At 51.1% G+C, this 26729-nt stretch overlaps 1 protein-coding gene and 1 long non-coding RNA gene across 10 annotated transcripts in view; one reads left to right on the top strand and one right to left on the bottom strand.

Annotated features, from left to right (window-relative positions):
* Positions 1 to 7536: 7536 nt before the first annotated feature.
* Positions 7537 to 26729, bottom strand: part of Brpf3 (bromodomain and PHD finger containing, 3) — a 38079-nt gene continuing 18886 nt past the window's right edge. For 3 of the 9 annotated variants that reach the window (XM_006256132.5, XM_006256129.4, XM_039098708.2), the window contains exons 8-13: positions 24819 to 25310; positions 22466 to 22559; positions 17582 to 17679; positions 14719 to 14816; positions 10399 to 10553; positions 7537 to 9714 (exon numbers count right to left, since the gene is read on the bottom strand). In XM_006256132.5, coding sequence (XP_006256194.1) covers positions 9531 to 9714; positions 10399 to 10553; positions 14719 to 14816; positions 17582 to 17679; positions 22466 to 22559; positions 24819 to 25310 — 1121 coding nt within the window. In that variant the 3' untranslated portion in view covers positions 7537 to 9530. Of the gene's footprint in view, positions 9715 to 9758; positions 9875 to 10398; positions 10554 to 14718; positions 14817 to 17581; positions 17680 to 22465; positions 22560 to 24818; positions 25331 to 26729 lie in introns of those variants that run through there. The other 6 variants (NM_001107615.1, XM_039098703.2, XM_039098704.2 and 3 more) reach the window with 6 other exon arrangements.
* Positions 10548 to 12489, top strand: LOC134483867 (uncharacterized). Its single transcript, XR_010061022.1, has 2 exons — positions 10548 to 11481; positions 12370 to 12489. It is a non-coding gene; the product is annotated as an uncharacterized LOC134483867 (long non-coding RNA).

Here is a 26729-nt window from a genome sequence, read left to right as displayed (position 1 = left end):
CACGCATGCACGCACGCACGCACGCACGCGCATGCGTAAATAAAGCCCTTGTAGGGGCTGGAGAGATGGCTCAGCGGTTAAGAGCACTGACTGCTTTCCCAGAGGTCCTGAGTTCGATTCCCAGCAACCACATGGTGACTCACAACCATCTGTAAAGGAATCCGATGCCCTCTTCTGGTCTGAAGACAGCTACAGAGTGTACTTGTATACATAAAATAAATAAATTTAAAAAAAAAAGGGGGGATTGGGGATTTAGCTCAGTGGTAGAGCGCTTGCCTAGCAAGCGCAAGGCCCTGGGTTCGGTCCCCAGCTCTGAAAAAAAGAAAAAAGGAAAAAAAAAAAAAAAAAGAAAGCCCTTGTAAAAAGGGGTTCTGTTTACTAGGAAAAGCCACCTTTTTTAAAAAAAAAAAGATTTATTTTATTTATATCAGTACATTGTGGCTGTCTTCAGACACAGCAGAAGAGGGCATCAGATCCCATTACAGATGGTTGTGAGCCCCCATGTGGTTGCTGGGAATTGAACTCAGGCCCTCTGGAAGAGCAGTCAGTGTTCCTAACAGCTGAGTCCTCTCTCCAGCCCCAAGCCACCACTTTCTTATCAACTCCTACAACACCCCCAACCTCCAGAGAAGGCGTCTGGCTCTCTATTAACTCAAACAGGCCTGCAACAGCTGAGCCCCACAATGTTCCAGCTCCCCCCACCCCCACTGCTTACCCCACCCCCACCCCCACCCTCACCCCGACACTGCAGAACTCCTTATAACTGGCAGAACTCTCCCACCATTTCTGCTGACTTTGCTCCCACAGCTGGGCAACTTCCAGCCTCCTCCTCTCTCTGTTCCTTTACCGCCGGCCATGGCAGACTCCCCCCAGATGCTCCTGACAATTCTCTCTTATCTCCAATAATCCTTAATCACAGAGTGGCCATTTAGGTAGCTTCTTTACTGTGCTCCTCAAACACAAGGAGCATAGGCAGGGACCCAAGTGTGGCCAACCCAGGACAGTCCCGAGCTCCTTGGACCTCCGCCTCAGTCCCAGCAGGGTGTGCAATCAATCTTGTCTCCAGGACTTGGCTTCCACACAAAGCTTCCAGTCAGTCAGAGTCTGCCTCCCCGGCCCTTATCTCTGATAACACCCACCCTAGAGCTGAATGATTCCTTTGAAGTCACTTCAGAGTCTTCTGCACACTCTGTTGCCTGAGATGTGCTACATGGACCAAGGTCTGCCCACAGCTAGTGGGCTCTTCTAGTCCCTTTTTAACCTCGGATCCCATGGCCCTGCCATGTTGCCTCATTAGAACCCGCTCTTTTCAACTGAAAGGGACAGGGCAGGGCACTTGCATGGCTCCTGCAAGTTCCTAGGTCTGACCCCAGCACTGTAATAGATGGATGGACAGACAGAGAGTAAAAGATACCCTCTCGGACCAGGGTTACTGGCCTTGGGGTGTAAAAGCATAAAGTGTGGTCTGGTGACAATTTGGGGGGTAAAGTACTTGCTACTCAAGCTTCCCTGAAACCCACATAAAGGTAAAAGGAAGGAGCTGACTTCACACGGCCTCCGACCTCTTCAATCCTGTCATGGACTCACATGCCTGCAAACATACCACACACGCACTCTCACATACTACACACACACACACACACACACACACACACACACACACACACTCACTCACTCACACATATCACACACCACACAGGCACACTCTCACATACACATTCTCTCTCTCTCTCTCTCTCTCACACACACACACACACACTACACACACACACACACACACACACACACCACACCACCACACACCACACAGGCACACTCTCTCACATACACATTCTCTCTCTCTCTCTCTCTCTCTCTCTCTCTCTCACACACACACACACACACACACTCACACACACCACACAGGCACACTCTCTACATACACATTCTCTCTCTCTCTCTCTCTCTCTCTCTCTCTCTCTCTCACACACACACACACACACACACACACACACACCCTTGGAAGAATGGACAGACATACAGTGTTTATATAATGAAATTTATAAAAGGCTATATGAGCCCCAGGATGGAATCAAAAACAGCTGAGGGGTTGGGGATTTAGCTCAGTGGTAGAGCGCTTGCCTAGCAAGTGCAAGGCCCTGGGTTTGGTCCCCAGCTCCAAAAACAAAACAAAACAAAACAAAAAAACAGCTGAATGAGGAGCCCGACACGGGAGAGCACGTGACACGTGATTCCGTGCAGGAGAAATTCACCAATGTGCACACTCCCTGAGAAGCAGAGAGGGACCGACCGGGAAGGCCCTGGAAATGTTCTGTATTTTGGCCTGGGTGTGGCGTTCCTGGCTGGAGCTGCTGGTAAAAGTTCACGGAGTGTCAACTGCAATTATGTCTTAGGTGCTGCTTGTAAACGTGTGTCAGGAACAACCCTGTTCTCAGCTTAGCGATAAGTCTGCTTCTCCAAACAACCACTCGGCCTTGCAGACTTATCCTCAGAGGTGATATGTCTAAGGGTGACCTCTCATCCCTGATGCTGGCAGTTCTGCCCCAAAGCAGAGACAGTAACTTTCCAAACTAGCCAAAGAGGTCACTTGGTCAATGGTCCCTTGCTGACTCTTCCAGTGTCCCTGGATACTTGCATGTGGAATGGACCTGTGGTGAGGTCAGAATGTGGATTGTCCCCCACTGGCTCAGGTGACATGCTAGTGCCATGTCAGGTTTAAAGGAAACTCCAGGGGGCTGGAGAGATGGCTCAGCGGTTAAGAGCACTGACTGCTCTTCCAGAGGTCCTGAGTTCAATTCCCAGCAACCACATGGTGGCTCACGACCATCTGTCATGGGATCTGATGCCCTCTTCTGGTGTGGCTGAAGACAGTGACAGTGCACTCATATAAGTTAAATAAATAAATCTTAAAAAAAAAAAATAAAGGAAACTCCATTTCCTCAAGTTCTAGAAGGCAGAAGGGACAGACAAACTGCTGTCTGTGATGCCCACTGGCACACCGAAGCACACGCTGACCTCTACCTGTTACGCTTTCCAGCATCCAGACTAGTATCCTGGCCCGTCTCAACTTCTAGCTCATAGGCTTCCCTCCCTACAGTTACCTGTTCTATTACCTCATTCAATTATGCACACTGGTCCCCACCCCCACACCCCGTTTCTCTCTCTGTTCTGCTGCTGTTTCTCACGGCCAGGTCCAGTCTGCTGGTGTCGTTCTGCCTGCTTCTTTCTCTGCACTAGACACTTCTAGATGCCTCAGGCTATTCTCTTGTATCTGCCATAAAAACCTTCCCATCAACCATACCACAGAGCAGTCATGTAGTCAGTTGATACAGCGGAACCTTTAGGAGGTGGAGTCTCGCTGGAGGAAGGCTTTATACAGTGGCATCGCTTCCTGGTCGTGGCTCGGCCGGCCTCCTGAGTGTGGATGCGGTGTGATACTTCCTGCCTCCGTTGCCATGTCTTCTGACCAGGGTGGACCGTGTCCCTCCGGGACTTTGAGCCAAAATAAAACCTTTCTCCCTCAAGTTACTTCTGCCGGGGTATTTTATCAGGATACAACAGGAGAGTAAAGAATACAGCCTCTATCCGTGAAAAGGTACCCCACAGCCTAGCTGCTGGAGGTGGATATGTTAGTATTGTAGAGACCATTAACATTTTAACACAACAGCAGTAGGCAGTCTGGCTTAGAACCATCCACAAGAGACAAGCCAGGAAGAGTCAGGAGGCTGAGGTGGAAAGTCAGTTATGTCAAATGATGCTTGGTTGGGGCACACAGGCAAGAGGATACTCTGTGAAAGCAGACACGTGATGTTAGGAATATAAATATGACCCAACAGACGGTGGACGACACTGGATGGCATGGGTAATCCCTGCCATTCATTGTTTGTCGTGACTTCATTGAAAAAGGAAATTCGGGGTTGGGGATTTGGCTCAGTGGTAGAGCGCTTGCCTAGCAACCGCAAGGCCCTGGGTTCGGTCCCCAGCTCCGGGAAAAAAAAAAAGAAAAAGAAAAAGAAAATGCACCCAAAGACTTCTGGTGGTGGGGTTGGGGATTTAGCTCAGTGGTAGAGCGCTTGCCTAAGGCCCTGGGTTCGGTCCCCAGCTCTGAAAAAAAGAAAGAAAGAAAAAAAAAAGACTTCTGGTGATGTCCTGGTGGCTTCTTGTTGCTTCTGAGGACTCGGGCTGATTGGCGGAGTGAAGTGAAAGTTTCTGGATATGTCAGTTGATACAGACTCACGTGGAGTAGAGTTTTGGTGTTTTGGGAGGACACGTGATGTTTGGAAGGAGTATGAATAGGACCCAATGGACAGTGACGGTGGGCTTGCATAGATAGCTTTGCAACGCTTCCTGGGTCTCCCGTGACTTGTTTTTACTCCCCTTTGCTTTGTTGAGAGAGGCATGGCAGACTTCTGATGTACCTGCTGGTCACTCGTGCTGACTCGTGACAATTCAGCGGAGGCCTGGCTGTTTCTGCTGGATCGAAACTGATTCATGTTTGCTACCGTGACACCACTGAACTGGACTGTTGCTGTCCTGACAATCGGAGATTGACATCGCCCCAAGGAACTCTGTCTAAACAGCGTGCAGCAGAGCCTCGTGGCTTTTTTGGATCGAGGTGGCGTTGCTGGTTCATGTGATCTGAACTGCTGACATCCTGACGATGAAGATTGGATTTGCTCCAAAGGACCATTTCTAAACAGGTGCCCTTCCCTTGTGTCCTAATAACCTTTCTTTTCTGCTACCTCTGGAAGGTGGCGGGCTACAAGGGAGGTTGAAGCATCTAAGAACTCTTATTAAAAAGTTTGTTTTGAAATATCCAAGCCTACGCTGAGGCGACACAGAGGCTAGCCTCACAGGGTCTTGTAAAAGTCACCTAGTGCTTTAAACCATAATACCTGCTGTGAACTATCAATATGGCCGAGTGGGTAAGGTCACACCAAGGCCTGATATGAGTTTGATCCCAGGACTCACAGAACGGAAGGAGAAAACAGATTCCTACCGGGTGTCCTCTAATTCCTACACAGAAATAAGTAAAAATGGGACTGGACAGATGCCTCAGCAGTTAAAAAGTAAACTAGTAGTTTTATTATTATTGTTGTTGTCATTGTTGTTATTAACAACAGCTTTTAGTAATAATACTAAAGTGGAGGAAATACTTATTCTTAGGTGATTGGAACTTGGCCACTGTCTTCTACATTCGTTTTAAAAGGTGTGTTTATTGCTTTTAAATATGTGTATAGAGATGGGCATGTGCATGTGAGTGCAGTGCCCTTAGAGGCCAGAAGAGGGCAGCAGAGCCACAGGCGCTAGAGTCACGATACATGTTTTCTTTCATGTATGAAAGCAGCTTTAGGGCTGGAGAGATGGCTCAGTGGTTAAGAGCACTGACTGCTCTTCCAGAGGTCCTGAGTTCAATTCCCAGCAACCACATGGTTGGCTCACAGCCATCCGTAATGAGATCCGATGCCCTCTTCTGGTGTGTCTGAAGAGAGCAACAACGTACTCATATACATAAAATAATAAAGTTAAAAAAAAAAAAAAAAGAGGGGTTGGGGATTTAGCTCAGTGGTAGAGCGCTTGCCTAGGAAGCCCAAGGCCCTGGGTTCGGTTCCCAGCTCCGAAAAAAAGAACCAAAAAAAAAAAAAAAAAAAAAAAAAGGAAGCGACTTTTAAAGTGTGTGTGTGTGTGTGTGTGTGTGTGTGTGTGTGTGTGTTTCTGGGCTGGGAACTGAACCCAGGTCCTCTGCAAGAGCTTCAAGTGCTCTTCACCCCCTGTGGGGGAGGGAGAACGATATCTTTCCAGAAAGGGAGATATAGTGTGGCTAAGTGCTACAGAATGAAACCCCAGCACCAGAAATAGGTCACCTCTAGGTCACCTCTTTGTAGGTCATTAGCTGGTGGTGCCCCATATACCCTCCCCAGGAAAAAAAAACACTGAAGGATATTGTTGCCAAAGTTGTCCATTACCCGCTAGTACTTGACAGCAAAAGCCTATTGCTGGAGATGCCATAAACTTGATTCAGAAGGTGGATGGGTTCTGATCTGGAAGCTTCAACCCTATAGAACAGCTGGGGGGCGCTGTGCACATCTTCAGAGGAAAAGTAGTCACCAATCTCACCCAGCTGACAACCCTGCGAGCCGTGAGGACCTGCGGGCAAGATATGCCCGCTGGTGTAATGGTGGCCCAGATGTTAGGAAAGTAACCAGTCACTTTTAGAAATTGGATTGAAAGCTGGCTCCACGAGACAATCCACTTCTGAGACTTAATTAAGAGTTCGATGAGGCCAGAAACCCCTGAGATAAGACTGTGGGCCTAGGAGAAAACCACTATTAGTCTGCTAAACGGACGTAGAAATAAAATGACTCCTAGTGACTTGTTGCTGGTCTCCCAGATCACCGCATTGCTCAACTCTCATCAGAGAAGCTTCTTTTTGTAGTAGCCTATGAACATGCAAACGCGCAGTGGCTAACGGTTGGTCAGAGAATAGGTAGAATGGTAGCTTTGAATGGGATGTTGACGTTAGCGTCTCTCCTCAGGGCTCAGGATCTAGGCAGAAGAGGGGGCTGGAAGATTTGAAGAGCAGAGGACTTCAAAGAGGCAACATTTGGCAGACGCAACAAGGCAGGTGTGCACATGAGCTCAGAGACCACGAAAGCTGCACAAACTCCAGCCCGGCAAAATCTCAGCATGGAGGAGGGGAGGAGCACGAAGTTCCACCCCTAGCTGAGGGAGGGTCTACTGGCATTTGATTGCTACTGGGGGAGGGGAAGTCAGTTTTCCTCAATGGGGAAAAAAAAATCTGGACAGGATGGCACATACCTTTAATCTCAGCACTCAGGAGACAAAGGCATGGTTTAATAAAAATAAAAAGGGGGGTTGGGGATTTGGCTCAGTGGTAGAGCGCTTGCCTAGCAAGCACAAGGCCCTGGGTTCGGTCCCCAGCTCCGGAAGAAAAAATAAAATAAAATAAAAAATAAAAAGGCCTTGGGACAGGCACCTGAAATCTCAGCAGGGGAGGAGGTGGCCCGCTGGCCAGTCGGAAGCTCTCAGCCACACGGAGAGTTGCTGTAGCCCTGAGGACCGTGGTGTCCAAGTCGGCTAGGCCACGCCCTTGCCTAGGGCTCTGCTGCACACTTCTTAGCTGCCTGGCCTTGATCATGCCTTTTAATCTTATTGGTCTGGAGGCCAGGCCATTTGATACGATCCTTCCAGTTCTAGGCAGGTGACACCAACCTCTGTGTCCCAGCTGCCCACCTACAGAAGGAAGGTCAAAGGAGGCTGGATCGTCCTTGTTTGCAGTCTGGTGAATGTGCTGGAGGGGCCAGGATGCCGTGGACCCACCTCTCCAGCGCAGCTCCTACAGGACCTTGGCCGGAGAGAATGCAGCTGACGTGCAGAAACCTGGTAGGACCCTCCTCAGTCCCCAGTCTGAGACCTAAAGGACAGAGCAGTCCATTCTTAATGGCTGCCTTCAGAGAAGTGGGTGGAGTTAGGATAGGAAGCCCCGCCAAGGACACCAAACACAGCACCACAAGCCACTGCCCATAGAACATTTATTTCTCAGAGAGAAAATAAGACGTCATATTATGTAGGTAAAATTAACTCTTGTCTTCTTTACAGGCATAGGTTTTTCTGTTTATTACCTCTCTTATAACCATCTGTTATAAACAATTCTAGAAGGCAAATAAAGTCACTTTCTACAATAAATAGAGCATCGTGTGCTTCACAGCAGACCAGACAGAGACATGAGGCCCCAAGCCTCAGCAGGATCTGAGCCGCATCCTGTCCTAAAGAGCAGTTTTTAAGTGGGACTCGGAGAGTGGGAAGGATTCAGAGGCTGAAAAATGGAGGAGAGAGTGTGGGGGAAGGGGACAGAGAGGGAGGAAGCCCCGAGATCTTCACATAGGTTTGGATGAGGTTTGGTCAGAGTCCACGGCTGACCAGCTACCTGGGGAGAGAGAGGGGCGCGGCGGCTCCTTCGACTAGACTGCACTGCATGGCTGCACAATGAATGGCGGGTTCCGGTAACGGAGAGCGTCTGAGTAACTCGCGGCGGTAACTCATGGCGGTATCTTACAGTTATGTACACCACGTCCTGTCCGCTGTTGCTGCGCTGTTCACTGGACAGAATCTGGCCCTCTCGGTGAGCTTTGTTGGTTCCCTTTTAAACTCTGGCTCGTGTCCCAAATGTGTAAGAAGTTGGTGGTTGGTTGTAATTTTTACAAAGTTTGAGAATGTAAAAATGGCAGTGACCTCCCCAGGAACTTCGTCTTTGCCCAAAACTCCCCCATGAAAAAATGTAAAACAATTAAAAAGAACAGCAAGGTAGAAATCAAATGGCAATGGGCGGTCTGCAAACCGGCCGCGGCTTTGGTGCTGAAGAGGTGAAAGAAAGGTCAAGAGCAGAGCCTCCAAGACCCGCGAGCTGCTTGGTCAGTCAGCTTTCCTCATTCACAGTTTTTTTTTTTTTTCCTTCCTTGTTGAGGGGAGAAGTTGAGGAGGTGAAGGTGGAGAAGAGGTTGAAGGCAGGGGATGAAAGAAAAAAGCTGTGCTCCCTGCTCTGGGAGGGAGGAGCAGCAAAACAGGGGGAGGGTGCTGGAGGGCAGCCGCCTTGCGCCATGCCGCCTGCGGTGACGTGCTGATGCAGTAAGGCTTAAGGCTGCTGCAGGAAGAGAAAAGCCCACGAGAGGGGAGGAGGGGCGTCGGCATGGTGTGCCACCCCATCTCCATCCAGCCTGTGCGTGGACAAGGGTCGTCCTCGGCACTCCTCAGAGCGAGGGGAAGGGCAGGACGCCCGCTCCATCCACAGGATGAGTGCATGCAGCTGGGCTTGGCCTGTCGGTGGCAGAAGTGGGCGTCTGTGGGTGTGGGGAAGGGTCCTTACAAGTGGGAGAGCGTCTACCTGGGGCTCAAGCGCCTGGCAGACATCCATCCAATGTAGCAGCTGGCAGGAAGGAAATGGGCATCAAAGAAAAAGATCCATTTGGTGATGTTGCTGTCAGTTTGGCACAAGGGAGAGAGGAGAGCAATGCCCGGAGGGAGAGCCTGGGCTAGGTGAGGGAGACAGGGGGTGCGAGCACAGGCGATGTGGGGGGAGGGAGCTCTGAGGGTTCCCGAGGGACCCTGGCACATCTCTGGGATCAGTGTCAGAACCTTGCCTGCCCTGAGGTATGGTTAGGTGGGAGAGGCATGGAGGGAGCCAGCTGGGCCCAGAAAAGTAGCCTAGGCCCTCTTGCCTGGTGCGCCAGGCCTATCTCCCTGGCTGGCTAAATCTCAGCTGTTTCTACTTCTGAGTGGTTCTTCAGTGGAACATCCCCAGGGGCCTCGGGTGGGAGTTTTTGGCACACAGCAGCCCTCCAGGGGAACCACGTGATTGGTCAATATTGGGCCTTGCCCTTGGAGACCCAGTCCAGTCAGGGCCTGCCATTGGAACGAAACTGCCAGCCATAACATGGCAGGGGTAGAAGAGGCTTCTCGTGCCTCGGGGCCAGAGAGAGGCACAGAAGGCAGACACAGGCCCAGCTCCACTCTTACAGGTAGCTAGAAGTGACGAAGGAGTGGGACCCACGGACGCGGCTCAGGTGGATCATAGCGCGGTCATAGGCCACTTGTACTGACTTCCGGATGCTGGTCTTGCGGCCTTCGAGCATCTTGAGCTTGTCTACAGTGTCCTCTACACCCAGGGGCAGAACTTTGTCCCTTGGAAGCCACTGCCTGAAATGCAAGCAGAGCTGAGATGCAGCTGCAGTAGGTCCTGCAGGGCTCCTCTGGACCCGGCTCCAGGACACGTGAGCTCAGGGAGGGAGGCGTGGAGGGCTGGTGGAGGCTGAGCCTCAGTGTCTGACATTTCTATCACCAGCAACTCTGCCTCCTCCTACACAGAGACGGGGCGCAATGTTTTACTAGCCACAGGCCTCCAAGCCCCTCATAAAGGACACCATACTGTCCAGGCTCCCTCAGGACTGGGCATCCTTCCCCTCAGCTGCTGGGAGTGCCCTGTTGGGCTTTCAGCTTAATCTCTCCTGTAACTAGCTAGTATTAGAGCTGCCTACCCAAGGTCATGCCCATCCTTAGGATCAGGTGACATTCAGTGACTGGTGGCTTAAGGGTGCAGAGATCCACAATTCCCAGGACCTCTCCTGAGCTCTACAGAGGAAAGCTGAGGCCTCAACTCAGTGTGTGTGCTGCGGCTGGACTTCTCCCTGTGCTCTAGGCTGTAGCCCTTATGGCTTTCGGATGAAAGTCTCCTCCCAAAAAGCTCTCCATGGAGACCCACTCCACCCTTCTTCTAAGCACTGTTAGCTGAGTCCTTAGGAACAGCCACAAGCAGAAGCCTCTCCTCACGAAGGCCGACACTGCACCCGCCCTGGCCAGGGCCCTGCAATGGCTGTCACTCACCAGGTCCTCTTGTTATCAAAGAAGAGGACAAGAAAGAGCCTCTCTCCAGCCTCTGCCTGCTTCTGCTCCCCCAGCCTCAGCACGTCCAGTGGAGGGACAGGGATGGGGACACCGTTGTGTAGGAGGCCCTCCCGGGGCATCTTGGGATCGATGATCTGGAGGTAGAAGAGGAGACAGGCCCTGAGCAGGGGAGGATGGGGGAGCTCCAGGCCCAACCATCAAGGCGTCAGATGGCCTAGCACACCAGGGTTCAGTTCTCCACACAAGCAGTGATGGAGAGGCTGCATGGATCACCAGTGCCCAGAGAAGAAATCTCGACTTTGATCTCCCAGTCAACTGGGCTGCCCTTCCCAGCCCTGTGCACCTAATCCTTCGGACGAAAGGACCTGATGCTTAAGACTGAGGAGAACTGAGCAGGTGATTCGGACGTGGGAGCCAGAGAAGCAAACTCTCCCTTACAGTGTCTGCTAGAAAAGGACCAAGGCCATTTCCCTGAGCGTTCTCTCACCACCTCTGCAGTTCACACTTCAGTGTGCAGGGCCTTGCTCAGCCAGGCACCTAGGCTGTGACCACAGAGAGAGCTCGGCCAGGTAACACAGACACCACCTTTAGTTCTGTGTAACAGGCTTGGCTACCTGCCACTTTCCCAAGGTCAGAGGGGCCAGATACCTCTGTGGTGAGATTGGAGAGGAGGCAGAAAGACAGCTCTGTGCAGCCCTTTCTGTTCACAAGGCTCGGACGCCTCGCCTCAATCTCCTGCTGAGGCCGGAAGCCTGACAGGTGTTAGCAAACAGGGAAACACCGCACAGGAGGATGGGAATTGTGGAGATTGTGGCTGGGACTGAAACCAGCTGCCCTGGAGCCTCACTGTGACCTGGCTCTGGGCCTACGCTGCAGGCAGCCTCCATTCCAGCCCCTCTTCCAGGCTCATGACCTCTGTGCACGAAGTCCAGAGAGACGTGGAAACTGACTGAGGAAGAGCGTCGTCCTCCAGAGACAGCGCAACCTTGATCCAAGTCTGGCCCCAGGGACCTCTGCTCATAAGAAACTGCTCATCTCCAGCCATCTCCACGTCCTTCCAAGGTAAGTGCTCAAAGGGGCGCTGCTAGAGTTTCCTCTAGGGACTGAGGGGTGGCTCAGCAGAAAGCAAGCACAGCTGCTGTCCCAGAGACCCAAGTTCAGCTCCTGGTACCCAGAGGGCGGCTCACACCCTTCTGCAACTAGAGTTCCAGGGGACTCTGACCCTCTCTGACCCCTACTCCGGGGCACCAGACATGCGTGTGGTGTACAAACATACAGACATGTAAGCAAGATACTCAGATACTCATATACATACACATTAAATCAATAAATCTAAACAAATTTCTTTCTTTTTTTTTTTTTTTTCGGAGCTGGGGACCGAACCCAGGGCCTTGCGCTTCCTAGGCAAGCGCTCTACCACTGAGCTAAATCCCCAACCCCCAAACAAATTTCTTAAAGACCCTAAGAAAGAATGACTTCTAGCCCACCCACAAGCTACGTAGTGGTTCAAACTGTCTCGCAGGTTGCCTGTTACTCTTCCAGGGACGGAAGCTGAAACGAGACAACAGAAAGGTCCTAAGCCTCCCAGCTACGAAGGGAAAGGGAGTGGGGTGGGGCTGCTCGCTGTCCGTGCGGGCACCTGCCTGGCTTCAGGAAGAGACTGGGAAGACCTGGAGGGCGAGTGGTCTGAGGACAGCTGCACACGGCCCATTCACCCAGTGAGCACGATGCTGTTTACAGAGCGTGATAGGAAGCTCGTGGCAAGGTTCCACATAACATGCAGCAAATGTGCATACACACTGTCACAACTGCACTACGTGCACACAAAAGGGAACAGTACAAACATTAGTCCATATGCTACAGAGGGATGGTCACACCGCTTCCCCCATCCCCTACACTCCCCTCTTCCGTTTTTCCAAATCTCCTGTAACATGCACATTACTTTTGCAGAAGCAAAACGAAACTCACAACACCCCGGGCACAACATGCACAATGGACATGCACAGGAAGGAGGATGCAGGCCATGCACCAAAATAAAAAAGCACAGCTTGTGTTCAGGTGGTGATTCAATTTCTTCTTTGTAGTCTTTTGTTTTGTTTGGTATGAGACAGGGTCTCGCTGTGTAGCCCTAGCTGTCCAGGGACTTTACAGACCACACTGGCCTCGAACTCAGTGATATCCACCTGCCTAGGCTGAGATAAATGGTGTGTGCCACCAGGTCCCAGTGTTTTGTTTGTTTGCATTTTTTTTTTCTTTTCTTTTTTTCGGAGCTGTGGACCGAACCCAGGGCCTAGCAAGCTAGCAAGCGCTCTACCACTGAGCTAAATCCCCAACCCCATTTTGTTTGCATTTTAAAGGCTAGTCATTGTAAGGTTTGAAAATGATAATTAAAAACAAACAAACAAAAACCCCAAAACCAGTCCTCCAAACCTGCCAGCACTGTTACTTCCTTAATGACTAAACTGGGTCAGTGGTCTTTTTTTTTTATAGAGCTCCCAGTTCAGTGTCTCCAGCTACTGGGTAAGTGTGAATTTTCCACACCTGCCATAGCTCAGGAGGGGACAAAGGCTAAACGAACAAATATGGTTCCAGGAAGTGGTACAGTATCATTGCACCAGGGTTTCCTCATCGTCACACACAGGATCCTGTCTTCTTTATCTTAGGAGGCTGCTGTCAGGCTCAAGAGTTACAAAGAGGCAGGGCTGGAAAAAGCCCAGAGCTGTGCAGATGAGAGGTCCTGGGTGGCTCCCTCCAGCGCTCCAGACCCCAAGAAACACCTTAGAAAACCCCGATGCCTGAACTTGACCCCTGGAAGGCTGCTTTGGTGTTCTAGGGTGGAACTGACTCAGCACATCTTTAAAATCCCCCCAGATGGCTCTCACGAGGTCCAAAGGTTTCCAGCTGCTGCAGTATCTTCCAGAGCCTGTGGCTAGTTCCTGCCCACCTGGGACAGCTTTAGGAGGCTGTGCTGGTTTGAAAAGATTCACACCCCACCCCCTCCAAGAGTCATGTACTTCAATGCTTGGCCACAAGGAGTGGCACTATTAGAAGGTATGGCCTTGTTGGAGGAAAGTGTGTCACTGTGAAGGCAGATGTGAGGTCTCTCGTGCTCAAGCTCCACACAGTGTGGAATCAGAGACTCCTCCCAGCTGCCTTCAGATGAAGATGTAGAACTCTTGGCTCCTCCAGCACCGTGCCTGCCTGCACGCTGCCATGTTCCCACCTTGATAGTGGGCTGCACCTCTGAACTGTAAACCTGCCTCAGTTACATGTTTGACTTCATAAGAGCTGCCACGGCCATGGTGTCCCATCACAGCAATGAAACCCTAACTAAGACAAAGATCGAATAAGGAGGTAGATAGAATTATTAGCCACCACCAGTGGGAGTGTAAACCAGAACTAACTTCCAGGCAACTTGGCAACTTCGTGCCAGAATCCTATACAGATGTCACCCTGGTGGGCACTCCTGAGAAATAACTGCGATTGTGCACCAAGGCAACTAAGACGTTCACTGACAACTGCTGACCACAGTGAAAGAGTGCATCTACACGTGAGGGGAGGACGGGACTGGAAAATGATCAAAGCGTGATATGTGAGAGCAACTGAAAGATGATATCATCATTGACAAGGGCGTAATGATGTCATCATTAACAAGGACATGATGATGTCATCGTTAACAAGGCCCGATGACAGTGTTCATCATGTGAGAGGGACATGTTCGCAGTACTCTGGGAAGGGAAAGGTTAAAGGCGCACTGCCTCATTGGCACACGCATACGTATGCATGGGGAGAGGGGCAGGACTGGGAAAGACTCCTAATGCAGTGCCTCAAAACAAAGGCTTTCTTTCCATCATATCATGAGCCCCGAAATCAAATTCCAACCCCAGTGCTTGCTAGCAGACTGACAGTAGCTAACAGACCCTCTCTTTCCGACAAAACAAGACCAACCATACTGTCCCTGGCATTTTAAGGACTTAGTCTGGCCCATGTTTAATAACACCGATAAGCATTATTAGCATTTAAACCACACTAAGCAATGTCCCTCCTACACAGAACAAATGAGCAATGCTACAGAAGCCCTAAGCAGCGGTCTCTGAACACCTGGAGCCTTTTGTGTGTGGGGAGGGTGGGTGGCGGGTTTGCCCCAGGGAAGCCAGGGTAAAGATCCCCCTCCCCTCTGCAGCTAAAGGCCCTAACTCCCACCACACTCATTCAATCAGATAGTCCCCCAAGGCAAGGCAGGGGCCAGAGCCGCCAGGGGGAGAGGGAACAGGAGGGTGTCGTCTGGGGCAGACTCACCAAGGCAGGGTAGGAGGGGTAGCCTCGGCACTTGGCCCACACCAGCTCCAGGGGCTCCAGGTCTCCGCGGTCTTCAAAGGGCATCAGGAGGCTTCTGCCTGGGGGGTGGGGGAGGGGAGGAGACAGCGCCCAAAGGGGACTTGGCATGATGCCCCAAGCCCTGCCTGTGGCTTCCATCTGACTGGGGCAACCCAGGATCAAGTCAGCAACCCCCTCCACCCTTTCCTCAGGGATTCTAAGACTGGGTCAGGGGTCAGCAAAGTAACCCTATAGATGGCTGACTAGTACACATTTCATCCTTTAGGAGCCACATGGTCTCTGTGGCTGCAGCATGGAAATAGCCAGAGTCTAAACAGATGAGCATATCTCTTCTGCAGTAAGACTCAAGATTCTGACACTGAAGTTTTAATTTCATACATCTTTCACATTATAAAATACCATCTCTTTCGTAATCTGAAATATAGAACCATTTTTATTTTTAGTTCATGAGCCACATAAAACAGACAACAGGCTACAGTTTACCAACCTCTGACCCTGAATTCCGGACAGCTTCCTGGGGAGGGAGGGAAGGAGGGGGAATAATGGCTTCACCTCCAGGGCCTCTTAGAGGGAAGGAGAAGGGGCAAGCCTCGACAGCACTATCCCACTCCACACTGGGAGTCCTCACGGAGGCTTTCTTCATGAGGGAAATGCTGAGAGGAACATCTCAGTAGAGCTTGAGCTCTGCTCTGACCAGGCCACGATGGCTCAGCCAAGCACCCGGCTCCAGCACAAACCAGCAAAGCCAAGCCGACGGCAGGTATGGCCTGACCCTAGGTATCCGGCCTGGGACAGGCTGCACCTCGCCAGCCTCACTAATGCTCTGAGCACCGCGGAAACCGTGTTCCTTCCCTGACACCTACACACTGTGAACAGGTGACCTTCACCCAGCTAAGGAAGAGAGCTCAGATGAGAGCAGTGATGCGCAGTTCTCAACTGCAATGGAAGAGCAGGATGACGTTTTGACGCCAGTGAGTGAAGAACACTGATAATGAACCGGTATGAGCCAGCACCGAGACCACGCCAGAGACTACAGACCAGTCCGGATCTTTTGGAATGCAATTCTATTCAATGTCCCAGGAGCACTAAAATAAACGTTTGTAGTATCTGCTCCAGTAAACTTCTTAGGAAATTTATTATAAGAAAGGTAATAATAGGATTTCAGGCAAAAATGTGCATCCTGTGTTAAAAGCTAGGGTTAACCCACTGTCCACTCAACTCAACCACAAAGCAGTACTTGTCAGAAAGAAGGTTCCAGGAATACAGCGCACAGAACCACCTCAACGGGGGAATATACGAGCAAAAACTGAGTACGAGAGTGTGTGTGTCGGATCTACACTTGTCAAAATGTGCCCAAGAGACTCGGAAGCAACCCAGGAAGGAGACAGCTGTGCTCAACAGTGGGCTTTGGGACTGCAGTCTTTTAAATATCCTTTGGCAATGATTTTAGTATGTGGGTTTAAAGAGTAAGGGAAAAAGTGTCACCACCAGACGCACAAAGTGTGTCAGATCCACTTCCTGACTTCACACTTAGACGCACAGATTCATCTGGACAGGAGACCTGAGTGACGTCTGAGTACACACACAAAGAAATGGAACCCAGTGGCATGCGTCTGCCAGCAGACACCGGGAAAGGCAGAAGGAAGCAGCTGGCCCAGGGACCAGGGACCAGGGAGGAGGGCGGCCGTCCAGAATGCATGTGGCAGACAACTGCGGGTTAAGAAGCGGCTGCTCTTGTCCGCTCCATCTGGGAGCCACCCAGGCTTTCCTGGGGCCCTGCCTTGCCTTCATTCCTATCAGGTGAAACAGACAGGGTCGACAGAGCCAGGGTCATTAGTGACACGTTACCACCGAAGACGCTAGAGAGAAAGGCTCAGCCACACCAACCAGAATTACAAACACACGCGCCTTCCAGCCTTACACTCAACGGATAGAATGACCTGTGCCTACAGAGGTCGCCTAACGCAGTGCTGATGAAGACACGTTAATGTCCACCTGTGGAGGGCTTTAGTGAAGCCAGTGAAGGGTCCTCCCATACGACAGGCTGCTGGGCAGTCCGGAGAAAGCGAAGGATTCCCGGGTATACCATGAACTAGAAGAAAGGAATGGGGGCCCTCTACACTGTTCTCAAACACACACTGGTCTCAGCCTGAATATATATTAAGTAGTTCTGAAAACAAACCACCACAAAACTAGCAGCCGAGAGTCCAGAGGGGAGTGCGGCTTTCCTTAGTGTGTCTGGATGTTCGACCACCAAGGGCAAGTGATAACTGTTCAAACTTCTAGCTAGTGTTTTTGTTCTGATTTGGTTTCTGTCAACCTAGACGTGGGTCCTCTGGGAAGAGGGACTCTCGATTGAGAAGATGTTTCTATTACACTGGCCTATGGGCAAGTTTGTGGGCATTTTTTAAATTGATGAAGGAGGGCGCAGCCTACTGTGGCTGATACGACCCCTGGGCTGGTGGTCCTGGGCCATATAAGAGAGCACCTGAGAGCGCCGTGGGGAGCAAGGCAGCAAGCAGTGCTCCTTCATGGCCTCTGCTTCATAATGGACTGTATAGGCTGTAAGTGAGGAGAACCCCTTCCCCTTGGGTTGCTTTTATCATGATCATAATCACAGCAACATAAACTCAAAACACAACACAAACTAAAGATACTTAAAACCAAAACAAAACCCAAGTGTTCCTGGCCCCAGAGTAAGGCCAATTCTCCTCAGTGTCTGTGGCTGTGGCCCTCACAGACTGGCGGCCAGCTTGTGAGCCCCGCACGGGACGCTCACTCCTCAGCACTTGTTTTCCCAGCTCTGCCTCCAAAACCTCCTCACCTGAGCCACTGTGGTCAGAGTCTCCATTCACACCTTCCAGGAAGGGCACTCGAGACAGGGCTGGCTTCCCACGGCTGCGTTTGGGAGGCGTCAGGCCACTGCACAGAGCAGAGGGGCGAAATGAGCAGTTTTTAATTGTAACAGAGCTACAAGAGCACAAAGGCAGAGGCAGCGTCTCCACTTCCTCTACGGGCCAACATTAACCCTGGGAGTTCCCACCAGAAAATACTCCATACCATGGAGGGACTGCTCCCACTCTGCAGGGACTGCTTCACCCAGAGCGAAGACCACGGGCTGGTTGTGGTGTTGCAAAGATCTCTTGTGAGTTCTAGGAGAGCCTCTCAACACCATGAGACCCACAAGAACAACAGCAACACAAGGAAGGTCAGTCACCCGGTCTCCCTCAGCTCTCAGGACAGTCTGGCCACCAGGAGGCCCTCTCGCCTCTGTCTGTCCGAATCTACATTCTATGCTTCACATTTCTAGAGAAGCCACTTTATTTCTGAGATCTGAAAATTTGCCTCTTTTCCAAATGTTCTATAAGAAGCACATCTTCTTTCCAGAATTAGCAAAGACATTTTAAAATTGAAAAATAGACCCACTTCTCACTTCCAAATGGTTTGTGAGTGAAAGTTTTCTTGGGTAGGAATGATTTTTTTCCGTCCAACTAAAAAGGAAAGCAGCCTCTTTCTTTAAACAAAGCTACTGCGAAGAGGTAAGGTCTGGAGGCTGAGGCGGGTCAGTGGGTGCCCTGATGGGAAGAGTGAGTCTGATCCCCAGACCTGCATGGTGGGAGAGTGCCAACTCCTCCACATTGTCCTCTGACTTCCACAAACACAGTGCATGCATGAGCACACATGCAAATGCAATAAAATACTTTCAAAAGGGAAGAGCTAGGCATGGTGGCACATGTCTTTAATCCCAGCAGTTGGGAGGCAGAAGCAGAGGCAAGCAGATCTCTGTGAGTTTGAGGCCGACCTGATCTACAGAGCAAGTTCCAGGACAGCCAGGAATGCATAAATGAGTCCTTGTCTCATGAAAGAGAGAGAGAGAGAAAGAAGAGGAAGAGGAAGAGGAGGAGGAGGAGGAGGAAGAGGGAGGGGAGGAGGAGGAGGAGGAGGAAGAGGAGGAGGAAGAGGAAGAGGAAAAGGAACGAGAAAAGAAGGGAAGAGGAAAGGGAAGGGAAGGGAAGCTAATATTAGACAAAGAGAAGTGCTGAACTGAGGCCACTGAAGTGCTGGCATTTTAATAGTTCCTCATGTGCTGGAGAGATGGCCCAGCGGTTAAGAGCACTAACTGCTCTTCCAGAGGTCTGGAGTTCAAATCCTAGCAACCACATGGGGGCTCACAACCATCTGTGATGTGATCTGATGCCCTCTTCTGGTGTGTCTGAAATCAGCTACAGTGTACTCATAATAAATAAATAAATAAATAAATAAATAAATAAATCTTTAAAAAATTAGTTCCTCATGCAGTTTTAATGCACAACCACAGCTGCGAATTTCTGGGCAACAATTATGTGACTGGGAACCCCCACAGTCATCAAACTTTAAAAAATACTACTGTGACTGGCCATGGGCACGCACTTGTAATTGTAGACCAGGGAGGCAGAGGCAGGTGGGTCTCTGTGATTTTTGAGGCTAGAGCAGTGAGTCCTAGCTGAGCTACACAGTAAGACGGTCTCAAAAATAATATTGCTGATCTCTAATTTTTCAAACAGAAAAAGTGGTTAAAAGATGAGTCAAATTTTTACAGAAAAGCCAAGCCGCAGAAAGGGGTGGGAATGGCTAGAGTGTGGAACCAAGTTTTACTGAGTCAGAACTGAATTTATGCTAAAACTTGGCTTAGCCAAAACCACGCCTCCCATTCCCTCAGGGAACTCCCATTCCCTCAGGAAAGGCAGTTGGTACCTAGTTGGGAAGCAACTCCAGCAAAGCCCAATTCATACGGAGGACTCAGTCCACTCGGCCTACAGAACCTGCCCATACACCTCAGAGCCTGACTGTTGATGGAAGATGCCAGTCACTTCACTAGGACGCCTCTCTCCATGAACCTGGAGATGTTTTAGGACACAGCAGAGGAGAGGATGAGGCAACTAACAGACAAGCCCAGGCACCTTGTCTCCACCCGAGACCTTCTGTGACCCTGAGCGGTAGTCACGTGCTGCTGTGGAAAATCCACATTCACACAACCATGCGTTCTTGTGGATAGTTTTGTTTTCAGATGTAAAGTATCACAGACTACTAGTTTTCTACTCCAGAGTGGCGGCACAGGTGGGAGGGGCCTTGGACACTAGGTTGCAGCAGCAGAACAAGTACTTTGTGGTTCTGAGGAGGCAGATGGATGCCGCCCAGGCTTGCTCTGCAGACTTCCCCACAGACCCAGGCCAACCCAGGGTAGCCAGCGTATGTAAGGTTCAGAGAAAAATTCCCCGTCTACCTCCTCTACAAGGTAAGCTCTGGGAACGGACGGGGAGCTTCACAACAGTGACACCCACCGCACCTCAGCAGCTGCGGGAGGACCACAAGAGGACACAGCTGGGAGTGGTGGGGCACAACTGTCACCCTAGCACTCAGGAGGAGGAGCTGGGGGATCAAGAGGCCAAGGGGGCCAAGCCTCAGTCACACCGAGTCCACAATCTGGGGTGTAGGAGACTGTCGTGGAGCATAACAACCACTGGAAAGGCACTCAGAAGAGCCATCTGGAAAGACCAACCACAGGGCAGATGGGCAAGAGGTCAGTGATCAGTGCAAGGAGACAGGTGGATGTCTGTGAGTTCAAGGCCAGCCAGTCCCATCTACACAGTGAGTTCCAGGAAGAGACCCTGCCTCAAAACAACAACAGGGGCTGGGGATTTAGCTCAGTGGTAGAGCGCTTGCCTAGGAAGCGCAAGGCCCTGGGTTCAGTCCCCAGCTCCAAAAAAAAGAAAAAAGAAAAAAACAACAACAACAACAAACCAGGACAAGGAGAGACAACATGGCTTCAGTCTAACAGCTAAGAGCTTCCTTTCTGCTCTTGCTGGAGAACTGGAGAGGAGGGAGGGTACAGGAGGGAGGGAGAGCACTGTGGCCAGAACCTGGGACCTCCATTTTACTTACTTTTACATTTTTTATTATCGTGTGTGTGTGTGTGTGTGTGTGTGTGTGTGTGTGTGTGTGTGAACACGTGTGTGCATGAAGCCACTGTCATGCACCTCTGTGTGTGGAGGTCTGAGGGCAGCCTATGCAGGGAGCGGTTTTCTCCTTCCACCCTGTGATTCTAAGGACAGAACCTGCTAGGTCCCAGTCTCTCAGGCTTAAACTCTGACACCAGACTGAAAGAGTAAAGGCCTTTCAAGGCCATGGCTCCTACCCAGCAGAAATCCTAGGGAAGACAAGAAGTAGCAGTCGACTGGAGTTCTTCACAAAGGCAAGTGTCACGTGAACCTTGCTTCTGTGACTCACAGGTGGGAAGCCTGCCTTCAGCCAAGGGCTGGAAGGTAACAGATGGCTGGCCTCAGTCCCCCTACTCCAGTAGACTGACCTTCCAGGCACTTACATACGTGCTTAGCTTTAGTTGGGGGCCGAACCCAGGGCCTTACGCTTGCTAGGCAAGCGCTCTACCACTGAGCTAAATCCCCAACCCCAAACCTGTAACTTTCTATTCCTAATAAACCCTCTACCTGCATCCACTGCCTTTGTGTCTCTGGAGGCTTTGACAGACAGGGAGAGCCCAGGCAGTTCTGAGGTTTCATGGGGAGGAAGTGATGAAGGAAGCCAGCCCAGGCTGGCGTGCACCTGGAAGCTCAGCAGGTAAGCGACTCTCAAAGCACACATGCCAGTGAGGCCTGCTTTAGACAGAAGCCTTCAGACACAGGCCAGCCTTTTCGGTGCGTTCCTAAACTAAGGATTCTCTCAGCAATCACCTTCCACAGTGGCGCCGAGGCTTTCATGCAGGAATGCGCGCGCGCGAGCACACACACACACACACGCACATACACACACACGTGTGCACACACACACACACTCTCTATCCAGAGTCTGGAAGAACAGAAAACAGGGCAATGAGCTCAGTATACTCTTAAACTTGGGAGAAATGAAGGTTCTGGTTCAGAAATCCTCCCTTTAGGTTAAAGAACAGAAGCCTTTGAAAAGGGGCCTTTAGAAGTTCATACTTGGTCCTCCCTCATCCCTACCAGTGCCTCTGCAGAGCCACAGCTGTGGGCGGGCACTGGCTGCAGCTGCTGCCTGTGATCCCGGCACCTGGGAGCCAGGGACCAGGGCTGAGCGGGAGGCCTACCTTGAGCTAGTTTTACATCCTATTTCCAAAACCGAGGGCTAAATCCAGGCCTAATGGTATATGCCCATAATCTCAGCACCTGGGAGACCAAGGCAGTGAAAATGCTTTGAATTCCAGTCCATCCAAGTCTACATAACGAGATCTTATATCAAGAAACAAAAGAAAACCAAAAAAAAAAAAAAAAAAAATAAGTTTTGGGTGTAACTTACTGGTAGAGCCCTTGCCTAGCAGGTGTGTGGCCCAGGGTTCAACCCTCACAGAACAGAAGCCAGAACAAACAAACCAGAAACCAATCCTATGGAACTATGTCCACTGCAAGCTGGGTTATGCACAGGCGCATGTACTGAGTGTGCGTCTCAAATGGCAACTTCTCTGGGCAGCAGGAGATGGAGCTCCACAAACTCATCAACACGACCACTCTTCCATTAGAATAGAGCTGAGAATCAAGGGCCGATCCCTTTCCCTCAGGGCTCCCAGTTAGAGATAGGCCAGGACTCGAGGAAATGGCAGTAGTGAGAAATAAGAAGAAAGCCCAACCTGTCACTGAATGAGAACAAAGGAAAAGAGGCCTCAAGGCTGCCCGGCTTGGGGGATAAGCACTCTTACCTGCCAGCTTCAAACGCCAGTCCTCCACTGAGACCCAAACTACATTCCGAGTCAGACCCGCTTTCGGTGTGTTTTCCAAAGCCGTTAGTCACGCCTGCCAAGGACACACAGAGTGAGCCCTGAGTGCAGAACCTCCCTTCCCTGACGCATGCCTCAGAGGACTAGAGTGGGTAGATGGCTGTCCCTGTAGGGAGTGCATCATAGGTGGCAGAGGGACCCTCACAGAGAGAATGTTAGCCAGGGAGCAGACTGTACCTTCTCACTCTCTCCACATAAGAGATGAAGTCAGCACACACCTGACGCCCCGGGGAAACTATGGCTTCTCCACTCGGGTGGGCTCACAAGTCCCTGGTTCTGCTCTAATTTCAAACCTCAATTATCAGGGAGATCCTCTGCCTCTTGAAGAGCCATAGTCTCACCTCTTTTAATAACCACTCACAAGCCCTCCCTGTCGCAGCCAGCAAGAGAGCTTCCCTCTCCGGGGAAGAGGGTAGAAGACGCTAAGACAGGAAAGGGCTTAGGGTCAGCCACACCCAGAGACCTCTCATAGACTGAGTTGATGAGCGCAGACTCAGAGCAGCGTGGAGCCCTGGCTCTAGGCGAGGCTCTGAAACCCTGGCCCCTTCTTCAGTGAAGCAGAGAAGCTGTTCAGTGCAATTCCTTCTGCAAGGAGCCTCCAATGGAGTGAGTGTCATTGTCCTGGGATCACCTTGCCCTGGAGGCTTCCTTTGCTTGTCTGTTGAATTTCCAACTCCACAGTCCCACAGCTCTGACTGCTGAACCAGGGCTAATGGTAGATCAGACACCTTGGCTAGGAAACGGCAAGGCCAGCCACACTCATGAGAGCAGATGCCGGTGGCGGGATGTCCCTCTCCTGGCCTGGCGCTTCCTCTAACCTAAGGACCTCAGTGAGTCAAAGGCCTGCCTTCTGAGCTCCAGCTAAGTAGTGTTCTGAGTGCCAGGCAGCGGCGACTAGGAAAGCAGCACTGTGGGAGCATCCCCAAGCAAAGGGGCCCAGGTTGGTGGGGCCTCCATCTTTAGTTCGATCATCTTCAGCTGTTTGGGGAGACACACACAACGGGAAAGATGACGCTGGAAGCGTTCCCTGTAATCTACTCTAACCCCAGCCCTGCAACGTAGGGATCCCCAGCTCTATGTCTGTAAGAAGGAAAGAGGCTCAGACAGGGCACTTCCCTCCAGTACAGCAATGGGGAATCAGGGTTGGCTCTGACATCCTAAATGGCTAGCCTAACACAGAGAAGCATGGCTGATGGAGGGAAAGGTTGTGCTGGAAAAAAAGAGGAAAAAGCCAAGCGCTGGCCACAGAATCACAGCTACCAGATGAGGAATATGTAAGAGCAATGGCCAAGAGGAGCCTTCGGACCTCATCACGACCAAACCTGCCTGCCTGGCATGCTGGGGCCCTCACACCAGCTCCCCCTTTCCCGCTGCCCTCAGCTTCAGGTGCCACCTTCAAGTGAAGCCTTCCCCACCGTGGGTCAAGTTCCCTGAGCCGCTCTGGCACTGTCAGCGCACCTGGGCCCACACTGGGCTGGTGACTTCTTGGTGACTTGGGAGGAGCTCTCTGCGTGCGTTCTGCTTTCTGCTGCACTGGGGCTCTGGTGAGCCGGGGCTGGGTCTGCCTTATTACCCTCTCCCCACCTGAGACCAGCGCCTTCTGGGCACCAGTGACCTGGCCCTAGGATCCACTCTGTGACCTCCTCTCCCGCCTGCCGCATGGCTAGGGCTAGCTCCTTTCTGCTCTAGGACAGCAAGTGTGTGGCCACCTCCATGGTATTTGCTCCTCTATCCTTAGAATATCCTTCCCCTGGATATGCAAACAGCTCATACTTCAGATCTTTACCCAAATGTCCCTTCCCTGGCCACTCTGTCTCATGCCACCCAGCACTCTCTGTATCCTCTTCTCTGATGGTGTGATCAGTGTTTTTGTTGATGACTGTTACTGAGCTTCAAATATGAGAGCCCTCATTTGCCGGCAATCTTTTTCTCCTACAAGAGAGTTTTATGGTTTGTTCACTAATTTTCCTTTCAGTGCCTAAGACAGTGTCTGAGAAAACGAGTGTCAAGAGTGAGCTAAAGGGCCCCAGCTCCGGGGGAAAAAAAAAAAAAAGAGTGAGCTAAAGGGAAACTAGAGAGACACCCTGTGACCACATAGTCTTACAACATTCCCCTTAAGGCCAGGGACAGCCCAAGACACAATCTGAAAACGACTGCCCTCAGCTTGTCTCCCCACAAAGGCCCCTGGGGATGGCTGGCAGGGGAAGGTGTTCCCTGTCAAGGCAAAGCAGCAAAGCAGATGGGAAATGGGGAATGGAGTGGCAGGCAAGGTCACCTGTCTCTTCCTCCTGCTGAGGGGATCTCTCCCCTTCACTGTCACTACAGCTCTGGCTCCGTGGCCTCTTCCGGGAACAGTGTTCCTCCTCCATGCTGGCTGGAGAAGCAGGAGCGTCCTCGCCGTTCTCCAGGGTCCCATCTGGACCCCTCTGTAGCTTAACTCCATTCTTGGCCTTCTTGAAGAGGACTGACGTTCGGCGGCCCACATTGCCGAGGGGGGTGCCGGGAGGGCTGTCAGGGTTTGTGAGAGGCAGTCTGTCAGCGCCATTGTCACTAAGCAAGCATTGTAAGGGCTCACTCCCCAGCTGCAGTGCTGAATCTCCCAACAGCTCTTCATCGTCCACCTTCCGGGGCTTTGGGAGGCGGCCTGAGGGCTTGCTGTCGCTGATGGGTTTCAGGGTTGGGGGGTCAGGAGGGGATTCCTGCTCTGACAAGGAAGGCGCAGGCCCGGTAGGCTCCAAAGTTGGTGGGGCAGGCAACTGTGAATCATCTGTTAGAGAAAAAGAGAACCTGCTTGAACATTCTAGAAACAGTCTGCTCCTACCAGTCAGACACCATCTCTGATGAGCAAGGACCATGCTTTGACTCCTCTTAGGCCTCAGAGCTGAGCAAAGATGAAAGGAGGCGTGAGCTCTGTTCACACTCAACGGCTCTTAATCCCTGCTGTGTCGGAATCGACCAGGACAGCAGTTCTCAGCCTCCCCAACTCTTGAGTATTTACAACTTGCCTTTAACAACATCAACACGTTGGCGGCCAAAATACATGGCTTGACACTAGAAACGGATCCCCAGACAGTGCCACTAATTTAACCGGCTGGCTGGCAATGAAGGTACCAACCTAAGATAAGTGCACTGCTTTGGATAATGCACTTTCAATGGTGGGTAAGGAAGGCAGGCATTCTTGTGAGAACAGCCTAAGACAGATACAGTCTTGTTTATGAAATAGAAAGGAGGGAGGTAAGGACAACGGGCTGAGACAGAAGTAGGCTTGGGCAAGAACTTGACACTGGGCTAGGACAAGGCTGGAGATGAGTACAGCTGAGGAACGTGTTCGTGGTATCTCGATTGGCTCTTGGCTCGTTAAGTCCCTGAATACAGGGTTATGCTGTGTTTACTCCTTGACTACTTAGTCTTTGACCTAGACTGACTATTCTTTGCATGTACCTCCAGTGGTACAGAAACAGACTGGGGAAAAAAACCCAGCACAGCACTTGCTGGGGTCATTCTATAATGCTGTCTAATAAGTCTCTCTCTTTTTTTCTTTAATCCTCACTCCCTCCCTCAAGACCCTGTTGGCTGACTGAGCTGACCTGGTCAGCGATCCTTTAGTACAGTTCCTCTTGTGGTCACCCGAACCATAAAGTTATTTTTGTTGCTACTTCATAACTGTAATTCTGCTGCTGCTTTGATCATAATGTAAATATCTTTGTAGACAGAGATTTGCTAACAGGGTGGAGACACACTGGACTAGGCACTGAACTAGGAAGTTTTGTAAGAATTCTAAGCCTAGGTTACACTCCAGACCGAATGAAGGCAAACCACAAAGGGAAGATGGCTTACAGAGTGAGCCTAATGGTTTGTGTTTCAAACGTCACTTGTGCCTGAGAAAGCCACTGGCACAGTCAACAGTAAGTGTGGCTTCAGCTTGCCAGACTGGAGGATTAAATTCTCACCGACACGGGGTTTTTCTCACCTGTCCTCAGTTCTGGTTTGAGAGGGCATCCTGCAGGCAGAAAGTATATTTGCAGACACAGGAATTCAGCAGCTCTCAGACAAGTCTGCTCCATTTGAAATTTGACAAGCCACAGCCCAGACGTCCCCATACGAACCTCTGAGACTTGACCAAGAAACCCTCTGGGTGATGCTAGGGCGATTGGCTCACTGCACATAACCCTGCCCTCCCCTGGTC

This window comes from Rattus norvegicus, chromosome 20, assembly GCF_036323735.1.
Source record: "Rattus norvegicus strain BN/NHsdMcwi chromosome 20, GRCr8, whole genome shotgun sequence".
Lineage (NCBI taxonomy): Eukaryota > Metazoa > Chordata > Mammalia > Rodentia > Muridae > Rattus > Rattus norvegicus.
The sequence above is the reverse complement of the archived record's forward strand: the minus strand, read 5'-3'. Positions and strand labels throughout refer to the sequence as shown.